This window comes from Budorcas taxicolor, chromosome 15 (assembly GCF_023091745.1).
Source record: "Budorcas taxicolor isolate Tak-1 chromosome 15, Takin1.1, whole genome shotgun sequence".
Lineage (NCBI taxonomy): Eukaryota > Metazoa > Chordata > Mammalia > Artiodactyla > Bovidae > Budorcas > Budorcas taxicolor.
In genome coordinates, this window is record NC_068924.1 from 73,930,925 (window position 1) to 73,951,922 (window position 20,998).

The 20,998-nt window shown below is 42.6% G+C and overlaps 1 protein-coding gene across 5 annotated transcripts in view; it reads right to left on the minus strand.

The window, feature by feature from the left end:
- PHF21A (PHD finger protein 21A) overlaps positions 1–20,998 on the minus strand; it is a 186,256-nt gene that overhangs the window by 2,101 nt on the left and 163,157 nt on the right. For 4 of the 5 annotated variants that reach the window (XM_052652709.1, XM_052652707.1, XM_052652708.1 and 1 more), the window contains 8 exons: positions 15,169–15,267; positions 12,546–12,597; positions 11,658–11,797; positions 11,204–11,264; positions 8,501–8,664; positions 1,756–1,911; positions 428–503; positions 16–119 (listed from right to left, as the gene is read on the minus strand). In XM_052652709.1, coding sequence (XP_052508669.1) covers positions 16–119; positions 428–503; positions 1,756–1,911; positions 8,501–8,664; positions 11,204–11,264; positions 11,658–11,797; positions 12,546–12,597; positions 15,169–15,267 — 852 coding nt within the window. The remainder of the gene's footprint in view (positions 1–15; positions 120–427; positions 504–1,755; positions 1,912–8,500; positions 8,665–11,203; positions 11,265–11,657; positions 11,798–12,545; positions 12,598–15,168; positions 15,268–20,998) is intronic. The other variant, XM_052652711.1, reaches the window with a different exon arrangement.

Here is a 20,998-nt window from a genome sequence, read left to right on the forward strand (position 1 = left end):
ATGAGGTTGACTTACACTTATAGAACTGCTGAGCTGTTTCACCTTCTGCTCTAATTGTTCTCGTTCTTGTTTTAAATCTGAACTCCATTTAAGTAATTTCTGTTTCTCTTCTTCTTTTGCTGGGAAGGAAAAAAAAAAAAAGGAACTTAGTCCCATGTGCCATCAGTACACAGAACCTGCTCACCTGGACTTTCTGTTCTACATGTAAAAGGACGCTAAGAAAACTGTCAGTGGCTTGGGCCTGGCATTACATATAAGATCTCACTTCAGTTTTCCTTCCCCAAAAGTACTATAACCAACTTTTTATTTCATTCAATAAAGCTTTTCATGTGTAATTTTAAAGTTCCCTTTGAAAACATAACAAATACTGTCACTACTTTTAAACAAAGGCAGGCTCACTCAAAAGGTAGTATGGATAATTCTTTACCTGCTTTATAGGCGATATAGGAATGAACAATTGCTAAAGTTCCAGGCCATGGAATTGCTTCTTCCTTCTTCAGCATCTGAAAAGATTTTCAAATTTTATCCTTGAGAAAGAAGTATAAGCACACATCCCCTGTGTAACAACAAGCAACAGTGTCTGTCGCTACTGGCAAACAAAATCCAGGAAGGATTTATGGTGGCAGTATGGCAAAACCCATGGTATAGTTTCTGGACTACGAAGTTCCAGTTTACCAGCATGAGAGAATAAAGGTCACTGGCAGGAAGAGCCAAGCCACCTGAGCCCCAGCATAGGCACAGGTGGGGACTGCGCTGGGCGTTCCCAACTTTTCAGACCTGCTGCATGACCCTCAGCTACGGCCTATGGTCAGAACCATCAGCACACAAGCTGCACATCTGCGTGATGGCAGCACCACAGGTAGGATCATCCCTGACCTGACACGGGCTGCCTATCTCAGTTGTAGCTTGTATGTCCCTCAAAGACAGCCTGATCGAGGAAATTAAATATCAACCCCAAACACTGAAGTATAATCTAGAGCCTATGAAGAAAATTATCAGAGGGTCACAAAGCAGCATCAGTGTGAGGACTGTCTCTACTACATCATGGAGACAGGAAGGACGAAGACCAGAGATTTAAAGGGGGAGACCAGAAGTCTCTCGAATCAGGATTCCAAAAAATCAAGCAGGGCTCCTAAAGCTTGCTGAGTACTGGGCTTATTTATTTACTATTTATATGCTTGCCTACTTTCAAAAAGGTCTCAGGACAGCTTATCATAAAAACATAAAGACATACATGAATCATTGAGAAAAAAAAATCAGAAACTAAACAGAAAGGGGAGGGAAGGAGCACTGTTTCTCTTCTTTCAAGTGCATTAAATATTAAGACAGTACTGTGCAGTTAGTGCTCTGATCCTGATGAGAACACGGGTTAAAAGTAAAACTGTTCTTATTTGAACTAAATGATCAATTGCATATTCTCCTTTAAGGATTTTACTTCCAGAGTTTCAACCATATGCTAAGTTTGGACCGTTTTTAGAGAATGAGGCAGACAGTACTGTGGAGTTTTAAGGGTAACGGTAATAAAAAGATACATCATTTCAAATAGAGAGAAGCAGTTAGGGCTTCTCCGCCTTACATGAGTCACTGCCTCATGAACTGAGGACCTCGGAGAGGAGAAGCTATGCAGGTGAGGGCTTGTCCTGTAGGTATGGCAGACGTGGCCTGGAGAGCTACCGGAGCAGGAAGAGACCCCCTGTCATCTGGGGGTCTTTCTCCTCCTCTGTCTCTCGTCCTCTCTGACCCACCCCACAGTACCTGGTCCTGACATCTGGGACAGATCCACATGCCCTTGGGAATCGTTTTCAGAGGAGGGTCTAAGCAGTCCAGATGATATACACGGGAACACGTGTCGCACATCAGCAACTGGCCACTTTTTCTGCAAACACTGCAAAAATCTTCATGGATATCACCCTATGACATTGTGAGGAAAGGTAAAGAAAGGACAAAAAGGTAAAAGCTGAATGTTAACATGCACGTTCTGAATACACATAATAAATGTTTTAGGACAATCAGCTGTGTCCCTCCAACTCATTACAAGAGTGCTCAGGAAAAGCAGGAATTACCAATGGTGCAAGCCCTGACCTGGTCCATACAGTTGGGACTCTCCAGGTGGGGCCGGTATTCTTAAGAGTTTACAGGAGACTGTAACTCTGTAGTCACCCAGGCCAAAATGAGCTTTAGAGGCAACAGCTCAGCATTTATGTTTTAGTACAGTCCAACCCACAAATCATAAAGTTGAAAGACCTTGAAATCCGTTCATCAAAGTGTTCCACAATACGATAGCAAAAATTCCAATTACCTATCGTTTTTCAGGGGAGTTTAGAAAAATTGGAAAAGACAGACAGACAAGAAATGGAGGCTTTTGTTAAACACTTTGGTTGTTCTGGGAGGAAAACTACAGTCAAAATTCACACGGGAAAGGATTAAGTCAGGAGCATGTTAAACTCCTATGAGCATTCTAACACGAAGAATTAAAAACACCAAACACCTGACGGTGTTCTCTTAAAACCAGCACTTGGCATCTGCTGTGCAATGGCCCATTCTATTCCGGGAGGCCTTATTTCTCCCTGTAAGATGCTTCACCAGATGGAAGAAGAGGAGCAGCCTCAGTGCGCTCTGCTAGTCCCCCCTCCCCCCCACCAGCGACAGTTCTGGTACTCAGGTGAGTCTGCGGGAGCCCTCACGACCAAAGGCACCATCAGGAAAAAGCAGATCTATTTAAAATTCGGAGAGAACACATTTTTTAAAAATGAGGTATTAAAGAAGTGGTCTCCAGCGAGTCAATCCCTGGCCCGTTCTCTGAACAGGATTAATGCTGCTGCTAAGGACACCAGGGAAGGGAAAACCGAGGGGTCATGCCAGAGGTTAGCTAAGAAGGCAGTGCCACAACTTGGGGCAGACTCCTTTTCACTTCCAGTGTGTTGTTTTAGAATTCCAGGCTATTCTGCCAGAAGGTCTAACACAGAAACTTTGCACAGGAAGCAAAGACAGAGCAATGCTCAGTTCTTCCTTTCTGCGATATAACCTTTCAGCCACCGCTGCAGAAAGGGAAAGTCGCTCAGTCGTGTCCGACTCTTCGTGACCCCACGCACTATAGACTCTGTGGAACTCTCCAGGCCAGAATATTGGAGTGAGTCATCTTTCCCTTCTCCAGGGTATCTTCAGGAATGTTATCTTCTCAGACCTACAATTTCTCTCCAAAGGAAAGGAAAGGAGACTACCTGGCAGTATCTACATATCTAGGGTATCTGGTGAAATAGAAAACTGGGTGCAAAAAGTTGTAAGATACATCAAAGTGTGGATGGATGCTAATCTTTTTTAGTAAAACAATGTTACCTTTGGATAATTAAAAAAAAGATACTTGGTACATGTGCAAAAATACTGCAGGAGAAGGCAGCCAAACAGTTTAATTTCAAAGGCACTGAAAGACATGAAGGTTTCTCTCCTAGATTAACTGCGACTTTCTTCTTTTGTTCTTAAGATCAGGCTGAGGGGAGTGCTCCTCTAGACAGCTCATCTTTCTTAAACCACAGCCACATGCTTTAAGTCTGTGACTTTAAGGAGTTTAGACAAATTTTAAGGTTTCTGAAACTCTTTTACATGAACCACAGGTAAAATTATCAGTGATGAAGTAAATGAGGCAAACTGGACATCTTATCCCAAATACCTATCTTATTCTTTGGGTAGAGTTCTTGTTCACTTCCCTTTGCTACTGAGTAAGGAGACCATCAGGAAGTGGAAGGTGGAGAGTACATAAAATAAAGGTTAAGTAATTTCTTTCCAGTTCCTAAAGCAAAGAAAACTCTTACCTTATTTACTGCTATCTTATCCTACAGCAGCAGTCCATAATCTTTTCAGTGCGAGGACCCCTTAGTAATTTTAAGAATTAATAAGCACTTCTGTCTACCTCAAACTGCTCTTGTTTACTTCAAAGTGCTTTTTTTAATGTGAGTTCTACCTATTGCTGTTTATTGTACTAAAACTTTTAAAGCTTTTTAATTTTGAAATAATAACAGAATCACAGAAAGTTAAGAAAATCATGTACTGAAAAACGTTAAAACCCAAGAACACACAGGTACACCTTTGGTTAGCCCTCAGTGATGACGTTATTACTGATCACGTCAGATGTGGAAAACGTCACTGTCCTACGCTTGAGAGAATGAGAATGAAGACGGCAAATAACATTTTAGTGCTCTCATGAGAACACTTCTGATTTTATATTTTGATTGATACTATATTTGAAAATACGTATTTTGAACCCCTGAAAGAGTCTCAGGGACATGCAGACCACACATTGAGAACTACTGCCCATCAAAATGGAATATAAAATGCTAAGATATGTATTTCAGCCACACAAAATTGATCCTTTGCTTAAAGAAAGCAGAGGAAGTCCCACAGAGGTGCTGCCCCAGGTCCAAAAGCTTATTAGGCTTCGGTGACTGACCAAATTACTACCATAAACCAAACAGCAAGCTGAATGATGGCTGACCCAAGAGTCTGCTAGGAGCTAAGGGGTGTATGTTTTTGGGAAACACCCTGGCTATATCAATCACAACTTCATCATTTGCTAAAAGAATTTTCAACCATGTCAACATATCTTTTCTTCTCACAAAAACGATGACAGTGGCAACAAGTATATCCTAAAGATTAGTGACCGGCTGGGTCTTATATCACTAGCTCCTTCTGGATGATTATTGATCCCCAGGAAAGGCTTGCCTCTCGACCGTGATTGTTTAATTAACGTTGTTGGGGTTTACGCTACCTGGAGGCAAACACAGATAGAGCCCTGTGTGCTGATTTTAATCACTGCCACTGTTGGGACACTGAAAAAGTAGAAGTCAATTATCTTGAAAGAAAACCCATTCCACTAGGGTTTTTATTTACTTGGTTTCTTTGGGTCTTAGTTGATGCATGTACGATCTAGTTCCCTGACCAGGGCTTGAACCAGGGCTCCCTGCAGTGGGGAGCATGGAGTCTCAGCCACTGCACCACCAGGGAAGTCCCATTCATTCCACTAGGTGTAACCTAGAAGGTTCTCAAAATATTTAGTGGTTTTAGAAAAGCTTTATTTCACCTTTAGTTTCCTGGAAAGAACAAAGTTTGTATTTTAAGATGCAACTTGGCAGAAGCTTTTCAGTTTGTGATTTGATCTGAATGGATCCTTTGGGTTCAGTCAAATAAAATCATAAACGCTCTAAGTCAAAAGTCATAAACATAGCATTCTTTAGCAATGGTAACTCAACGGCAGATCCACAGTCGCCTGTTCACCACCATTTGTGCACCACCTTGCGAAGGATCCCTACCACGAAACTGTGAGCTGGCAACACCTTGGCAATGCTTCAACTGAGGAAAATGGAGACCATCCTTGGGGCCAACAAACGGCTTCTGCCAGTCTCCTGGTACTCGTTAACAGGACAGGCAGAAAATCTGTGTCAACCAGTAATGCCAAAAGCCAATGCTGAATCTTGAGAGTAAGTCTAGGCCTGTAGCCTTGGTTATGTCCAAGGAAGGAAACCTGCTCGAGAAGACGACTCCTCCATGACCCTGGTCCTCCGAAGACAACGCTTACTTTGCTGCTTCTGGAACTGTAACTCATGCTCTGCATACGGTATTCTTTTGCTCTTTGGAGAGGAGCAGACCACTAATAGAGTAGGGCATGGCAACCCACTCCAGTATTCTTGCCTGGAGAATCCCATGGACAGAGGAGTCTGGTAGGCTACAGTCCACGGGGTCGTAAAGAGTCAGACATGACTAAAATGACAGCATGCATGCGTGCAGGTCATTAATAAGTACAAAGAGAGACTTCAAGCTGAAAGGACATTTTACCTGAAGATGTAGCTTCAGGTAAAGACAAGCTCTGTAATCCACAAAAGAAACGGGTCATGTACAAGATTAACTCCTTGGTCTCTCTTCTCAAACCTGCTCTTGTCATTCCAGTAAACGGCAGCGTCATCCTTTCAGTTGTTTAGGCTAAAATCTTTGGCTATTCTCTTTTCTCTTACATCCCCTTATCTAATTCTGCTCATTCTTCAAAACAGACACGGACCCTATCAGTTTTCTCCACCTCTGCTTCTGACACTCAACTGGGCCAAGCCATCGTCAGCTCCTGCCAGGACGCCTACAACGGCCTCCTACCTGGTCTCTCTCTGTGCTTCCACCCTGCCCTCCTCAGTCTCCTATAAAATCCAAGTAAATTCTGCAAATGCCTTAAAAATAATAAATGCAGGCAAGCACCATCAAAAGACGCTAAAATCACTGAGTAAGACGGCTGTCAAGGCTATGGTTTTTCCAGTGGTCATGCATGGATGTGAGAGTTGGACTGTGAAGGAAGCTGAGAGCCAAAGAATTAATGCTTTTGAACTGTGGTGTTGGAGAAGACTCTTGAGAGTCCCTTGGACTGCAAGGAGATCCAACCATCCATCCTAAAGGAGATCAGTCCTGGGTGTTCATTGGAAGGACTGATGCTGAAGCTGAAACTCCAATACTTTGGCCACCTCATGTGAAGAGCTGACTCATTTGAAAAAACCCTGATGCTGGGAAAGATTGAAGGCAGGAGGAGAAGGGGATGACAGAGGATGAGATGGTTGGATGGCGTCACTGACTTAATGGACATGGGTTTGGGTGAACTCCGGGAGTTGGTGATGGACAGGGAGGCCTGGCGAGCTGCAGTTCATGGGGTTGCAAAGAGTCAGACACGACTGAATGACTGAACCGAACTGAAGACTGCTGGGGTATTTTTACAGACTCAAAGCTATCTGCACTTAAGGTAACAGGCACCTTTACGAGTAGAGACATCTGATGGCGTCTACCTTAGAGATGAAAGCTAACATCAACAATGAGATAGATGGACAACAAATGCCTCTTGAGATGCACTGAGAAGGGCTCATCAGCATGTATTTAGTGCTCCTGCAAAAATGCACACCTGGAATCTATTCTTGAGGAAACAATCAGATCATCCAAATGGAGGGACACTATACAGCACGTGGCTTATCTTTTAAAAAATGGTCATGTCATGAAAGACAAAGACGGGCTGAAAAACGGTTCCAGAGTAAGGAGACTAAAGACAAAGCACCATAAAAATTAATGTCAAAAGTGATCTTGGATTGGATCCTGGAACAGAAAAAAACAAAGTGCCACTAAGGCATTTACTGAGACAATTGGAGAAGTCTAAAGATGGGCTGTATATCATCATAATAATGTTTTATCATATTAAAGTTCCTCAATTTGATAAGTTTATTGTGGCTATGTCAGAGAGTATCTTTGTTTTTAGGAGATATACACTGAAGTATTTCGGGTAAAGCTTCATGATGTTTGCAACTTCTTAACTAGGTCGGCAAAACAAGTGTGTGTGGAGGGGTGGGGAACAGCAAACGTGGCAAAATTGTACCAGTTGGTGAATCTAGGTGAAGGGTATACATTTGTTCTCTGTATTGTTATTGAAGCTTTTCGGTAGGTTTGACATTTTTTCAATATAAAAACTGGAAAGTAATGCCACTTTTCTACTTAAAACCCTCCAGCATCTCCCGTCTCGTTCAGAGTTAAAGCTGCAAGGCCCTGCATGGCGGGCCCGGGCCTCTGAAGTCTCTTCTCCCACAAGCTCTCTTGCGTGCTCGCCAAGAGCCTCTCTATGCCACGCGCACTTCCTCCTGTGAGCAGGGCTTCTGCTCTGCTGTCCCCTTGGGGTGGAATGCCTCCCCAAAGATGTTCCCACCTACCCCATTCCCATCAGAGACTCTCTCTCACTGCTCTCCATAAAACAGGACCTCCTGCCGTAACTCTGATTTTGTGCCCCTTTTCTTCACTGCACGTTTCATTACCTGACATTTAAATGTTCATTTGCTTAGCCGCTGCCTCTGGCCTTGCAATGTGGAGTTCCCTGAGGGCAGGGATTGGTTGTGTTCCCTGTTCTGTCCCCAGCCTCAAGAGCAGCACCTGCTCAGCAGAGGGTGTGCAGTATCTGTTAGGTGAGGGGGGGGGGGGAGCGTGCAATTTACACGCCTGCAGCCTCAGGGGCAGGCTGATGCTTTCTCAGGAACCTGTTTCTGATCAATTCTGCTGAATAAAGTTGCTCGAAGGAAAAGTTTTCCATGCCTTAAATTCTACTTGAAGCCAAGAAACAAGGACTGCTGGGGGAAATGTGCACCTTTGTCCATTACCCCCACTCCCCAAAACTGATGACAAGACGCCTGCACACCTCTCAGTTACAGGAGCTGACTTCCCCACCCCATCCCTCTTCCTGAGAACTCCTTCACTGCGGATAAAATCCAGACTAGAGCCCTGACTGAGCTTCCTGACGTGTTATTTAACATGATTCTGAAGTTCATGGCAGGACCTGGGGCCCTAGCAGAAAGCTGCCTCACATGGCACGTACTGTCCTGGAGGGATGACTGCTATTCCAGGATTAGTCAAGGAGATGCAGCTGGTAAGGAGACAACATATGATAACGGTTTCCCCGATTTCACGTCTGAGAAAGAGAGTGAGCTTTCCCCAAGTTACTTACGTCTGTGGAGGTGGGGCTGGGCAGGGACACAGGCTGAACAGATGCAGGGAAAGTGAATGTGGTCTCTGTCTTTTCATTTTCAGGGGAGTCAGGATGACTGGATGGGGGGGATGTTGGGGTAAGGGCTCCAAACCCCAGCACTGCATTGTATTTTGGAGGACGACCTATATACCGAGAGAAGGGAACAAAAGGGGAAAAAGGGGGGAGGGAAAGAAAGGGGGAAAAATGGTCTTACATACCTTTGGCCAGTGTTCCTCATTGGCTAGCATGGAAAAGGAAGTGAGGTAGCAGACAGAAAGTTAATACAAAGTCCCAAAGAGAGGAAGAGAAGCAAAGATTTAAATGTCATTAGAAACAAATGCATGAGTCTCGAAGGGAGGATAAGAGAGCCTCAGAGAATGGCAGGAGATTCTGGGTCATATGTTAAAGGTCTTCAACTTGGGCAGATTATAGAGACACTCCTCAACTATTACAATCTGAGATTTCTAATGGGAAAACAAGATATCAAAGCTCAATGGGAGTCAAGGCCAGGGATAAATATTTATTTTCCTGTGTCTTTTGCACGTTGTTCCCTAAGGTTTTTCTGCAATTGCTATCCATATAATAATATTAATGATTCTCAGTTCCGAGAGATATTCTCGAGGATTTCTGATTGTCCTTTTCTCTCCTATACACATTTTGGTCACTTCACTTTATGAGGGTGGAGAAAGGCGAAGGGAAGAGGCAAAATTCAAGTTAACTACTCTGCCCCTTGCTGGCAGAGCTAGTAAGAGATATGTTCTGGGAGCAGCTGAAACCTAACACCTAAAAAGATGTTGTGGGCCTAACAATGACTTTAAGTATGTCTGGACTCAGATACCCTCCCCAGTTGATCAAGGAGTGCTCCCTGCTTCCATCACAAACATTCTGGTGAACTACCTGTTCTAGCGTCTCAGGTAAGGCCCTGTCATCAGTAACACTGCTCACTGAGAGAGCTGGTCTGAGCAGGAGCATGTTGCATCAAACTTCATGGCTACAGAGAATCTACAAATGAGTCCTAATGGGTGTCAGAAGTCCAGGCCAACCCCTCTTGCCTTATGATATATCAAGTCAGGGTCTTTGTCTTCCAGAGGCCAAGGTCATAGCTTCTAAGATGTCATGTGATCAAAAGTGTACACTCAGCGTACCACAGGCAAAAAAAAAAAAACCAGGTACACAACTGCCTACGAGTACTGGTGAATGGTATATGGCATCATGACTTTGCCAACAGTTATTATTTATATTAGAATTATGTACAAGAGTCATGATTCTGTCAGATATTACACAAACATTACCTATCTGTGTTAAACCGGCACTGTCTGCAGTACAGAGACAGATCATACGGTTTGTCTTTTCTAAGGTATTTAGTGCTGCTAGAAGGGAAAGTGGAAGATGAATGCTCTTTGTTTACCCACAGTAGGCACGTCCTAGGTATTGTGAATGCAGGCTTTCATCCTCTGACCTTGGCAAGAGATGCCAAGGTCTTTCTGGCTCATTTAACCCCTATCCTCTTAGCAGATACTGCCCACTGGCAGGCCAATTAACTGTAGCTTCTGGCTGGGGGCTCCTCTCTGAGAATTATGTCAGAGGTCACTAAAAATTGCCAAAAACAAAACAAAACTACAGAAAATAACCCATGACACTGTGGCCTAGGGATTAATACGAAGCAATCCCAGTGACTCCGGGACTCCCATCTAAGTGTGTTTTGGCTTCCAGAGGAGGGACTGATGAAACACTGGAACGGGTCACTAAGGCGGGTGTGCTATCTCTCTGAGGGGAAGAGGTGGGCATGGTATAGTTGGAGCCCTGCCTAAGGCAGACAAAGGGTCGGGGTGACCGCCTCAGCTTCCAGCAGCCCTGAGACAGCGTGTGCACGCACACAAATCAGCACACTACTCCACTCGCTCTGCAACCTTCCTGGCCTAGAAGTGTAATTCAGGGCCACATTATCATGTGGAGAAAGGGACCTTGGGCTCTATTACTGCCATCAAAGAACAATTCCAGAGCCCTGTTTATGAGCTCGAACTCTGAGCCGTTAAGACCTATTCAGGCCTCCTTGTGCTGAGAGTAGAGACTGCCCTGAGGGTGAGGCGGGGCGGGGGGGGGGGGGGGGGGGGACAACTGGGGGATGGAGCTCTTCAGGAGTTTCTGCTTTGGGGAGCCTGTTTTGACAGTGATCTTTTCTTCCTTAGTTGGAGATGCTCTCTTCTCTCACATTCTAAATTCTCAGTGTGGCTACCCCCTCCTTCCTAGGAAGCCTGCAGCTCACAGACGCTTAAGAGTGATGCTCGGTCCTCACTGTGTCAGGACCATTCAGACACTACTAAGAACACCTTGGCAACAGCAGCGTTCTGTTTGGCTCAATGATGCTAAAACGCTTCCTCTTACAGGGTGTTCTGTTCACTGTGCTATTCATCAACAGCCTGGTGGGCCTGGGGCAGAAATGCTGCATTAAGCCATTCCCCTGAGCCAGCTCTGCCAGAACTCCAGGAAGGCAGCTTTGATCCAGTCTACAGACCTCTAATAAGAAATCTCACTCTCTTTTCCCCCCATTCTCAGAGAACAGCAACAAGACTATTTTCAAGGGGTACAGGAATTAAGACAGGACAATGGGAGGAGGGAGGGGAAGGAAACACACACAGAAAGCAAAAGCAGCAGCCAGGGGAGACACAAAAAGGCACTCACCTCTCTTCCGGGTCCCGGGATGCATTGTACTGTTCAGGTACGTGACTGCACTCTTCTTGCGCTTTGGGGAATGAAGATGGAGAGGTGACTGGCTGGACAGCATGGTTATTACTAAACTGGCGCAAGCTAAAGACCAAGCACTGCAGGCCCGCCAACTTGCCAGCCAGTTAGTGCCGGTCACCCTAAGATGCGGGGTTATTACATGTGCTTGGCTCTGAGAGAATACTCCAGAGAAGCCTGTCTCTGCTTCAGGAGACAGTCATACTCAGATGACAGGATGAGTTAAATTTTTAAGGTAGGTTTGTAGCTACTTGAACTTCGGGAAGAAATTAAGGGGGAAAACAGTGAGAAAAATGATATAATGGGATCGGCCAGAGAAAAATCCACCATTTTACAAAGCTGGCCAAGCACAATCTGGGTACTGCTCTTAAGCAGGTTTTCAGAGGGGACGCACCGAACGAGTTGTGAATAAAACTGAACGTGTGAAGGAAGGGCCGAGTGTTGACAAGAGTACCTCCGGCTCAAAGACCGCACCACTGTACACCGGATTCGCTGTTGTTCTTCTTTTCCGTTCTTGCCTCTTGCTTTGGATTTCTTGGGAAAGCAAAAGGTTTGGATTAGAAGAGAGGCACGGAGAAGCCCACCAAGCTTGACTTCCCTGTCTACCTACTGGTCTTCCCATGACAAGTTAACAAATGAGAGCAAGTCTCTTGGTTCCCCTGCAGCCTCAGCCAAGGCCACCACGCGGCTGGGAGCAAACACGTGGGACCGTTTCCTCTTGCCTCTTGGAGGGCAAGGCCGTGCTGTCCTACAGGGTGGTTCTCTGTGGACTGAGAGCTTAACAGTAGACCACACTTGTCAACAGCTGTCCTGGTCTACTTTTAGGTCACTATAATACAGGTGTGGATGAACTTTATCCACAGACCTAGACTGAGTAATCATAGTTTACCATTCTTGAATTAAATAACTAAGAGAGGTACAGCTCTGCAACTATTCCTAAGATTCTGATAATCAAAAGGGACAGAAATTCCAAGACTTGTCAGAGGGCCATTTGCTACTTTGTGCTGCCAGGAGAAAAAAAAAGTAGTTTCTCTAAGTGAACAGCAGTCCCCTTAATCCAGGCAAGTAGGGAATTTCCCCAGGACAATAGTGTGGATAAATAAAGACAGGAGAGAAGCTGAACATTAGCTAGAAGGAAGGTAGTTTACTCCAAAAAAAAAAGTCCACACTGGTTGAATCACACTGTGTTCCAATTTTCAAGTCTAACAATAAATTGAACACTGTTTTTGAGAACAAAGCTCTAGGCCAGAAGCAAGGCAGCACCATGAATGTCTTCTCTTACCTTCTAGATGGTCATGTGTTACCAACCCTAGAGACACCATGAAGGCAAGTTTCTGTGCCAGAGAAACAAAAGAAGAATATACTTCAGTTTGGGTTCTCACAAAGCCAACTGCATGTTCCCAGTTAGACTCCTAGGGAAAGCCACCCAATGGCTGGTGGCAGGAAGAAAGCCAAGTTCAGGTGAGCAAGGAGCAGGCACCCTCTGCTCTGAGAAGCTATGAAGCTGCCTGGGAAGCTTTCTGATCTTACAGGAATCAGAAGAGAAGGAATGGGGCCTATATCTTCTACTTTCTCAATGGCAGAAATCACAATCTTGAACGATCTAAGTTTTCCCAGAAAAATTCTCTAAGAGAAAAGAGGACTCCACACTGAAAAAACAAACAAAAAAACACACGGAGAGTGTTCCACAGAGCTTCCCATACAACAAGCTCCAAATTCTAAGAACTTCATTTGTGATACCGGGTCAAGAGTTCTTGTATTTTTATTACCACTGACTGGACAATGAAAGTTCAGTTCAGTTTTCAGGACACTGAAAACTCAAAGCTAAGAGTTTTAGGAATGATAGCAAGTGGTTGTGCTTAATACTGTGACTTTCCAATCAACCATGGACCTATAAATTATCGAGTGATGATTTCTCTCTGATCACCACTCTCAATGCTCCATTGGAAGCTAAGCTGATGAGAACACTGGACTCCAAGTCTGGAGCATTCATTGCTTAAACATGGAGTGAGCAACAGATTGATTACTACTTTGGTGTTTGGTTGGATTTGAGTCTGGAAAGTATGTCTTCATTTTCTGCTATAGCACTGCATGCAGCTGCTAAATATGCCAAATGATAAATCATCAATTTCTCTAACTGATGAATAAGGAAACATCATTAGTTGACACTCCTGCAGAATTATTAATACCACAATTTGGTCTTTGAAAATCCAGACATTTTACTCTCAACATTAAACATCATGATATTCTGGCCTGAACTGACAGGTTCAGGCTACTCAAGTTACTGAGTGTTTTATAAAGATAATCTTGAACAAGCCACTTGAGAACACAGAAATGTCCTTTACTGGTATTCTCAGCATCCTGAAGAAATGTTATTATTTTCTTATTTCAAAAGCAGGTGGGCACTTGTCCTCCCAACAGCCTGAGTGCTTCAGTAAGGAAAGCCTTGGACTTGGTGCCCATTCTATACACTGCATACACTTTGCAGCTGCCAATTAGCTGCATTCCTAATTTTCACTTATTCCTTCAAAACTTAAGATCAGAAGACTGTCTCCCAACTGTTCTGTTAATAAAGCAGTGTGTGAACTAACATTCTGATGCACCTTCTTTTAATCAAGTAACAGCACCCTTCTTGGCCACTCACGTCCAACTCCTCTTTGCCAGTCTAGATCAAGCTCATAAAAGAATTACTACATGGGAAAAAAAAATCTCTTCCATAGAGCTGATTTTTAGTGATAAATAGAATAAAAAGTCAAGAACTCTGGCCTTACCTATGTATCACATGTGTACCAAAAACTAACTTATCCTCTTTATGAAAGTGATTCTGTCCAATTAGAAATACCTGTTATTATACAAGGGTACTTGCCTGTCTCCATGGTGCTACTGACATAAGATATCCTTCAGTTTCTTCTGATAAGGGAATTTTGCTAATAATCTGCTCTCTTTTTCACCCTTCAAGCCTAATACTTGACACTAATTTTGCAGATGATTTTGTAAGTTTCTCAGCAACGTGCGTGACTAGTACTTCTTTTTGGTTCAAGTTCTGGTCTCTTCTTTAAAAAGCAGATTAAAAATTAATTCATTTCATATCATAAAGAATTATAATTTGTACTTGTAGAAAAATCTGAACTGGCTTGATAAATCATTGCTCTAAAAAATGACATGAAGCTTTGATGGCTTCATGCCACTATCTGACATGGTTTCATTACAAAGAATGCACTGAGGACAGAAGGGAATGGACTGCTGGTCTAGTAACATCCAGCTATCAGACATTCGCCATCATGTCCACATTTCTCTTTTAGAGCTGCTTGTACAAAAGCATCCACTATAATATTCTATTGTCCAAGGACACACAAATTCACAATCTGTGTTTGTACCAGAGTTCTGTTTGCTATCTAAGTTTATAAGTCTATATTCAGTTGCAGCACAGATGTTACTGTTTTCATCCCTACTTTTGCGCTTCAATGATCTACTTTCGAGCTGCTGATTCATCTGGGATTTGGGGATCTAACAATACAACAGTAATAACAAAAATGCACATGTAACAAGTGTAATCAACAACACAGATAGACGTTAACTGTGAATGGGACAGCTTATAGACGCTGGCTGAGACAAACGGAACAGAATGATCATCAGGAATGCAGGGGGTACCTGGGGAAATGGTCACGAGCCACACAATTCAAATCTGTGACACAGCTATGGAATCTCTGTCTGTCAGCTCGTGAACCCTACAGGCCACACTCTTAATCTGTCCCAGGCCGACCTGATTTGGCAATAACATCACTGAAGAGTGAGAAAGCACAAGAAGAGGAAACCAAGTGATTCAGAAAGCAAGGGTCCCCCCTGATGTATGAGAGTAAGTCACATCTCAGAGCCTGAGCCATGCCCTGGAGGGCTGGGCCTACCTGAGGGTTCTCCTCCCGTTTTGGTTTGGGTGCAGCAGGCGGAGTGACGGTGCGGCTCTCCGTTTGTTTTTCATCTGTTTCTGTGTGGGATTTAACCGTCTAGAAGAGGAAAATTAAATGAAACTTCAGAATTCACTTTTTATTAGGAGAATAAAAGCAAACATACTTTGTTGCCAACAAGAAAGAAAAGAACATACTCAAACCGGAAACATTAAAAAAGGAGGTAATATGGACTTCAGGTTAGAAGGGGGAGGGACTTCCCTGGTGGTCCAGAGGTTAAGACTCTGTGCTCCCAATGGAGGGGGTCTGGGTTCGATCCCTGGTCAGGGAATAGATCCCACATGCTGCAACTAAGACCCAGAGCAGCCAAAAAAAAAAGATTACAATAGTCTATTTCTATGTACTTTAGGATGCAGGAGTAGTTTCCCAGAAATAAGTCCATTCTTGTTACATATAGGTCAAGCTCTGGTTCACAGTGTGCTTAAGATCTGAATGATGTTAAAAAAAAAAAAACTCTTACATACACACTTTTCTATTTCAGAAGAATTCCAATCACAGCCTTAAGAGAGGTTGCAGAACTCCCCTTACTCAGGACACTTAAAATCTGCCTGTATCATCCATTAGAGGAGAGATGCAATCGCCGAGGAAAGACTATACGGTAAAAGGCTGACATCCTGATTGCAGCCAACCTCACCTTCCAGGTGCATTCATTCAAACAAAACACCACCAGTAGCATTACCATCTTCAGACACAAGAGGAAGCTAGCAAATTGGTAGACTGGGGGCTGGGTTGGCCTTTCTATTCTTATCATGACCCAATGGCTAATTCATGTTATGAAACCCTCTGTAAATACTGAAATGATATTAGAACAGTGGATACAAAACTATAAACACAAACCTAATTTACTTTTTCAAAATTGAAAACAATGCAGATGCAAGTGGTCTTTTTGTATGGCGACAAGTAATTAAGGAAAAGTGAAACTCTCTGATTACTGATGAGAAGGAGCCAAACAAAAGCCCACTGTAGAAAGAAGGTTCTACAAGCAGGATATCAGAAGATCTCAGAAATCATTATGTTGTGAAATATTTTACTAGATCTGAAAAACAAACATCATAACAAAGACTTTTCACTTTACTTCCTGGCCACATCCATTATTTTCCTCTGCTCCTCACATTATTCCTTTAGGAAAGTTTGAGTTATCTGCCTTATCAGAACTGTGGCAACCACTAGGGGCATAAATGCTACTTTGTTGTTTTTTTTTTTTATCACTGTATTATTTCCACCTCTGGACTATACAGAGGCCACTTGAGAGCAGGATTGTTCTACACACTTCAGCATCCCTCTGCACCCAATACAGGGCCTCACCATAGAGCAGGTATGCTGTAAAGAGGTGCTGATCTTCTGAGTGGGGAGTAGAACCTACCGGGAAGAATCACTTGCTCTCCTCTCTCACACACTTTTTGTTTTAACCAAAAAGGACACATTTCCCCCATAAAACAAACCACCAAACACACCTACAAAGGAACACAATGGGAGAGTAGTTTCTAGCGGTAGTTTTAAGGTCCTGCGTGCCCAGGAAGCTTATTTCATAGCTCTGTGGATCGGAACAACAGGAGTCTGATGGGGGAGGGAGAAGGGGTCAATTACAAGGGTTTGCTGTTCTACTCCAAGGCTGTGTGAAGTCTCTTGGGGTTTCTTATTTCCATCTCTAGGGCTGAATAAAGCAGGTAGTGGTAATGCCTCCAGGGAAGATCAAACCAATTCCTCTTCGCTAAGGAATTATCCAAGGTTCAAATTTTCTCTCGTGTAAGAAGAGTGCGGCTATCTCAAGGTTACATAAGGAATACCAAAATCATCCAAGAAAATAAAGATAAAGTAAACGCAACAACAGGAAGGGGGACTTTCCTGGTGGCTCAGCGGTAGAGAATCTGCCTGCCAATGTAGGACACACAGGTTCAATCCTTGGTCCAGGAAGATTCCACATGCCAAAGGGCAACTTGAGCCTTGACATGACTGCAGTTCTGGCCAACTAATCTGAATGCAAATTTGTCAGGGACCTTGAGCCAGGACCACCAAGCTGAGAGGCAAACTGATTTCTGACCTCAAGAACCATGTGGGATAATAAATTTTTGTTGTTTAAAACTGCTTACAAGAAAAAAAAAAATTAGGGGAGGGGAGTGCCATCACAGAAATGGCCGGACAGGGAGTTTTATAATCATTCCTTTCACTGAAACAAACATTAAGCTAGCAGAAACAGACAGAATCAACTTTTTAAAATGTTGGGATCTAACAAAAAACTGAGAACAACCAGTGAGACACATACTGAACAGAGAAGCTGCTAGATTTTGTTAAGAAACGATTTTTCCCTCCCTGCCTACAAAGCCATCCGCTAGCTCAGCAGAGGCTCTGGAGATGGCAGCCTGTGCTCCTGGTGTGTTTTGCTGGACCTTGTTTTCAACGTGTGGCTCTGTATTCTGACCTGTCTGGTAATCCCCTGAGGACTGGTACAGAGGTTGACCTTTGTTTGCCTGCCTAAGGCTGGAGTGGCTTTCCAAGTGCCATCTGATGAAAGCATCTAAAGATATAAGCTACTCGCAGTTATGTGTGCAAGGATGCTGGATGGAGTATGCAGCAGACAGACTCAACGGCCTAGGAAGAAGGAAGCTGAGGAGGAAGATTCTTAGAGGAGTAAAGGCTTTAAATGGCTATCCCATACACTGAGGAATCCAGAGTGCATAGAGCATTACCGGGACTAGATGCATCCTTAGAAGAGAGCTGAGAGAACCCTAAGCTTGTACCTCTGCTGATGTTTGAGCTCTATTCAAGAAGGAGGTGAAGTCTAAGACAGTTACAGGTGGCCTGTTTAGCACTGAAGGAATGCCCCTGCTCAAAGCCAATCAGCAAAGGCCAAGAGAGGGTTTTCTGTTTTTGTTTTAATTTACTTATTATTACCTTTTTCTTCTTTTTGGCTCCAGTTGTTTAAGTAAATCTAATAGGACCAGAGATTTCAATAACCACAGATGACAAGAAATAGTATTTGTAAAAATAGTCTGGAAAAGGCACTACACAGAAAAACAACAGAGGCTCTCAACAATCAATAACAATAAACCCTGGGGTAGGAGGAGAATCTAATTTCCAGAGTTATCACGCTGTAATTTAAAAGTGAACGTTTTTCACAATTAGGAGGCACACAAATAAACAGGAAAGTATAGCTGTTTCACTGGGGAAACACAATAATAAGACACTGGCCTTCAGGAAGCCCAGACATCAGACTCCCACTGTCTTAAATATGCTCAAAGAGCTAAAGCAAACCATGGCAAAGAATGAAAAAATAACCTGGGAGAACAACAGCTTACCAAAAACAAAATATTAATACAGAGACAGAAATTATTTAAAAGCAGCAAATAGAAATCTGTGACTGAAAAATAGTTGAAATATTCACTAAAGGAGTTTAGGCAAAAGAAATAATCAGTGAACCTGAAGACAGGACAACTGAAATTAACCAGTCTCAGGAGCAGACACAAAAGCGAATGCAGAAAAATGTACCGAGCCTAAGAAGCCTGTGAGACACTACAAGCATACCAACACATGTGTCAGAATTCCCAGGGGAAAGGAGAGACAAAGACACAGAAACGGTCTTTACAGAAGCACCAGCTGCAAACTTCCCAAATTTCATGAAATACAGGATCTACAGGCAAACCTTGCTTTATTTACTGCACTTCACGTTATGGGATTTTGCAGATGTTGCATTCTTTACAAACTGAAGGTCTGTGGCAATCCTGCCTCTATGTCACATCTTGGTAATTCTCACAATTTTTCAAACGTTTTTGTTATTATTATATCAATAATATAAATAAAGTGTTTTGCGATCAGTGATCTCTGATGCTACTACTATAGAAGATTATAACTTGCTAAAGGCTCAGATGATGGTCAACATTTTTACCAATAAAGCATTTTTAAATTAAGGTATATGCATTTTTTTTTTTTGGACATAATGCTACTGACACTCAGTAGACCACAGTATAAACATAACTTTGATATGCATTGAAAAACCAAAAAATTCACGTGACTACCTTTATCTGCTTTATTGTGGTGGTGTGGAACTGAACCCACGGTATCTCCGAGGTTCACCTGTATACATCTAAGAAGCTCAATGACCTCCAAGGAGGATAAACTCAAAGAGGATTTGTACTGAAACTGAAACACAACACAATCACACTGTCAAAAGCCAAAGAGAATCTTGAAAGCAGCAAAAGCAGAACGATGCATCACCCCTTAGTAAGGGGTCCTCACTAAGATTAACAGTCAGTTTCTCATCAGAAACCAGAGACCAGAAGGCAATGGGATGACATGTTTAAAGTGCTGAAAGGACCTCCTTGGTGGTCAAGTGGTTAGACTCCACACTTCCACTGCAGGGGCACAGGTTCAATCTCTGGTCAGGGAATTAAGATCCCACATGCCATGTGGCATGGCCAATAATAAATGAATGACGTGCTGAAAGAAAAAAGACTACCAACCAAGAACTCCATTTCCTGCAAAAAGCCAATGGAGTTCATTGCTAGCAGGCCTATCCTAAAAGAACTCCCTTTAGATTATTCAGGATGAAATAAAAAAAACCTTAGACAGTAAACTAAACCCCTTCCCCCAAAACAAAAACTTCAGTAAAGGTAACTATATAGATTAATGTAAAATCTAGTATTACTGTAGCTTTGGTTTGTAACTTTCCTTTTTGCTTCCTATACGATTTAAAAGAGAAATGCATAAACAGAAATTCTAAATATGTATTCATGGCTACACAATACATAAAGATGTAACGTGAGACAGTAACAACGTAACGGCTGTGGGGGGCGGTGAGCAGAGCTTTTGTGCACTACTGAAGCTAAGCCGAGATCAAATAAAATCAAATCACATTGGTCCAAAAAGATGTAAGGCATGTAGGTAACACAAAGACACAACAAGGTATCCATCAAAGAATGGAAAAAGACACTGCATGGAAACAGTAGTCAAAAGAGTACAGGGATGGCTATCCTAATATCAGACACTTAAACTCACTTTAAGTCAAAGATTGTTATAAGAGACAAAAAGGTCATTATATATTGACAAAAGAGTCAATTCATCAAGAAAATATGACACTTTCAAATACATAGGCACCAAACAACAGAGTCTCAAAATATATGATGCATATACTGACAGAACAGAAGGGGAGAAATAAACAGTTGTATAATAATAACTGAAGACTTTAATACCTCACTTTAAATAAAGGAAAGACCATGTACACAGAAGATCAGTAAGGAAATTGAGGACTTAACGCTATAAACCAGCTAGACCTAAGAGACATACAAACAACAACGTACTCAACAACAACAGAATACACATTCTTCTTAAGTACATATGAAACACTCTTCAGGACAGACCATATTTCAGGACACAAAACAAATCCTAATAAATTTTAAAAGACTGAAATCATATGAAGTATTTTTTCTGATAATAGAAGCCAGAACTTGATACAAAGCAATACTGAAAATTTTTAAGTAGGTAGAAATTAAACAACATACTCTTAAACAACCAGTGGAACAAATAAGAAATCACTGGGGAAATTTTCTATCTCCCTGAAGAATGAAAATGATAATCGTACACACCCAAACTGATGAAACACAGTGAAAGCACTGCTTAGAGGGAAATTCATGGCTGTAATGGTCTACATTAAAAAATAAAAAAACATTCCAAATCAATAACCTAAATTTATAGCTTAAGGAACTAAAGAAGAACTAAACCCAAAGCTAGTGGAAGGAAGGAAATAGTAAAAATTAATCTCCACATTAGAGTGGAG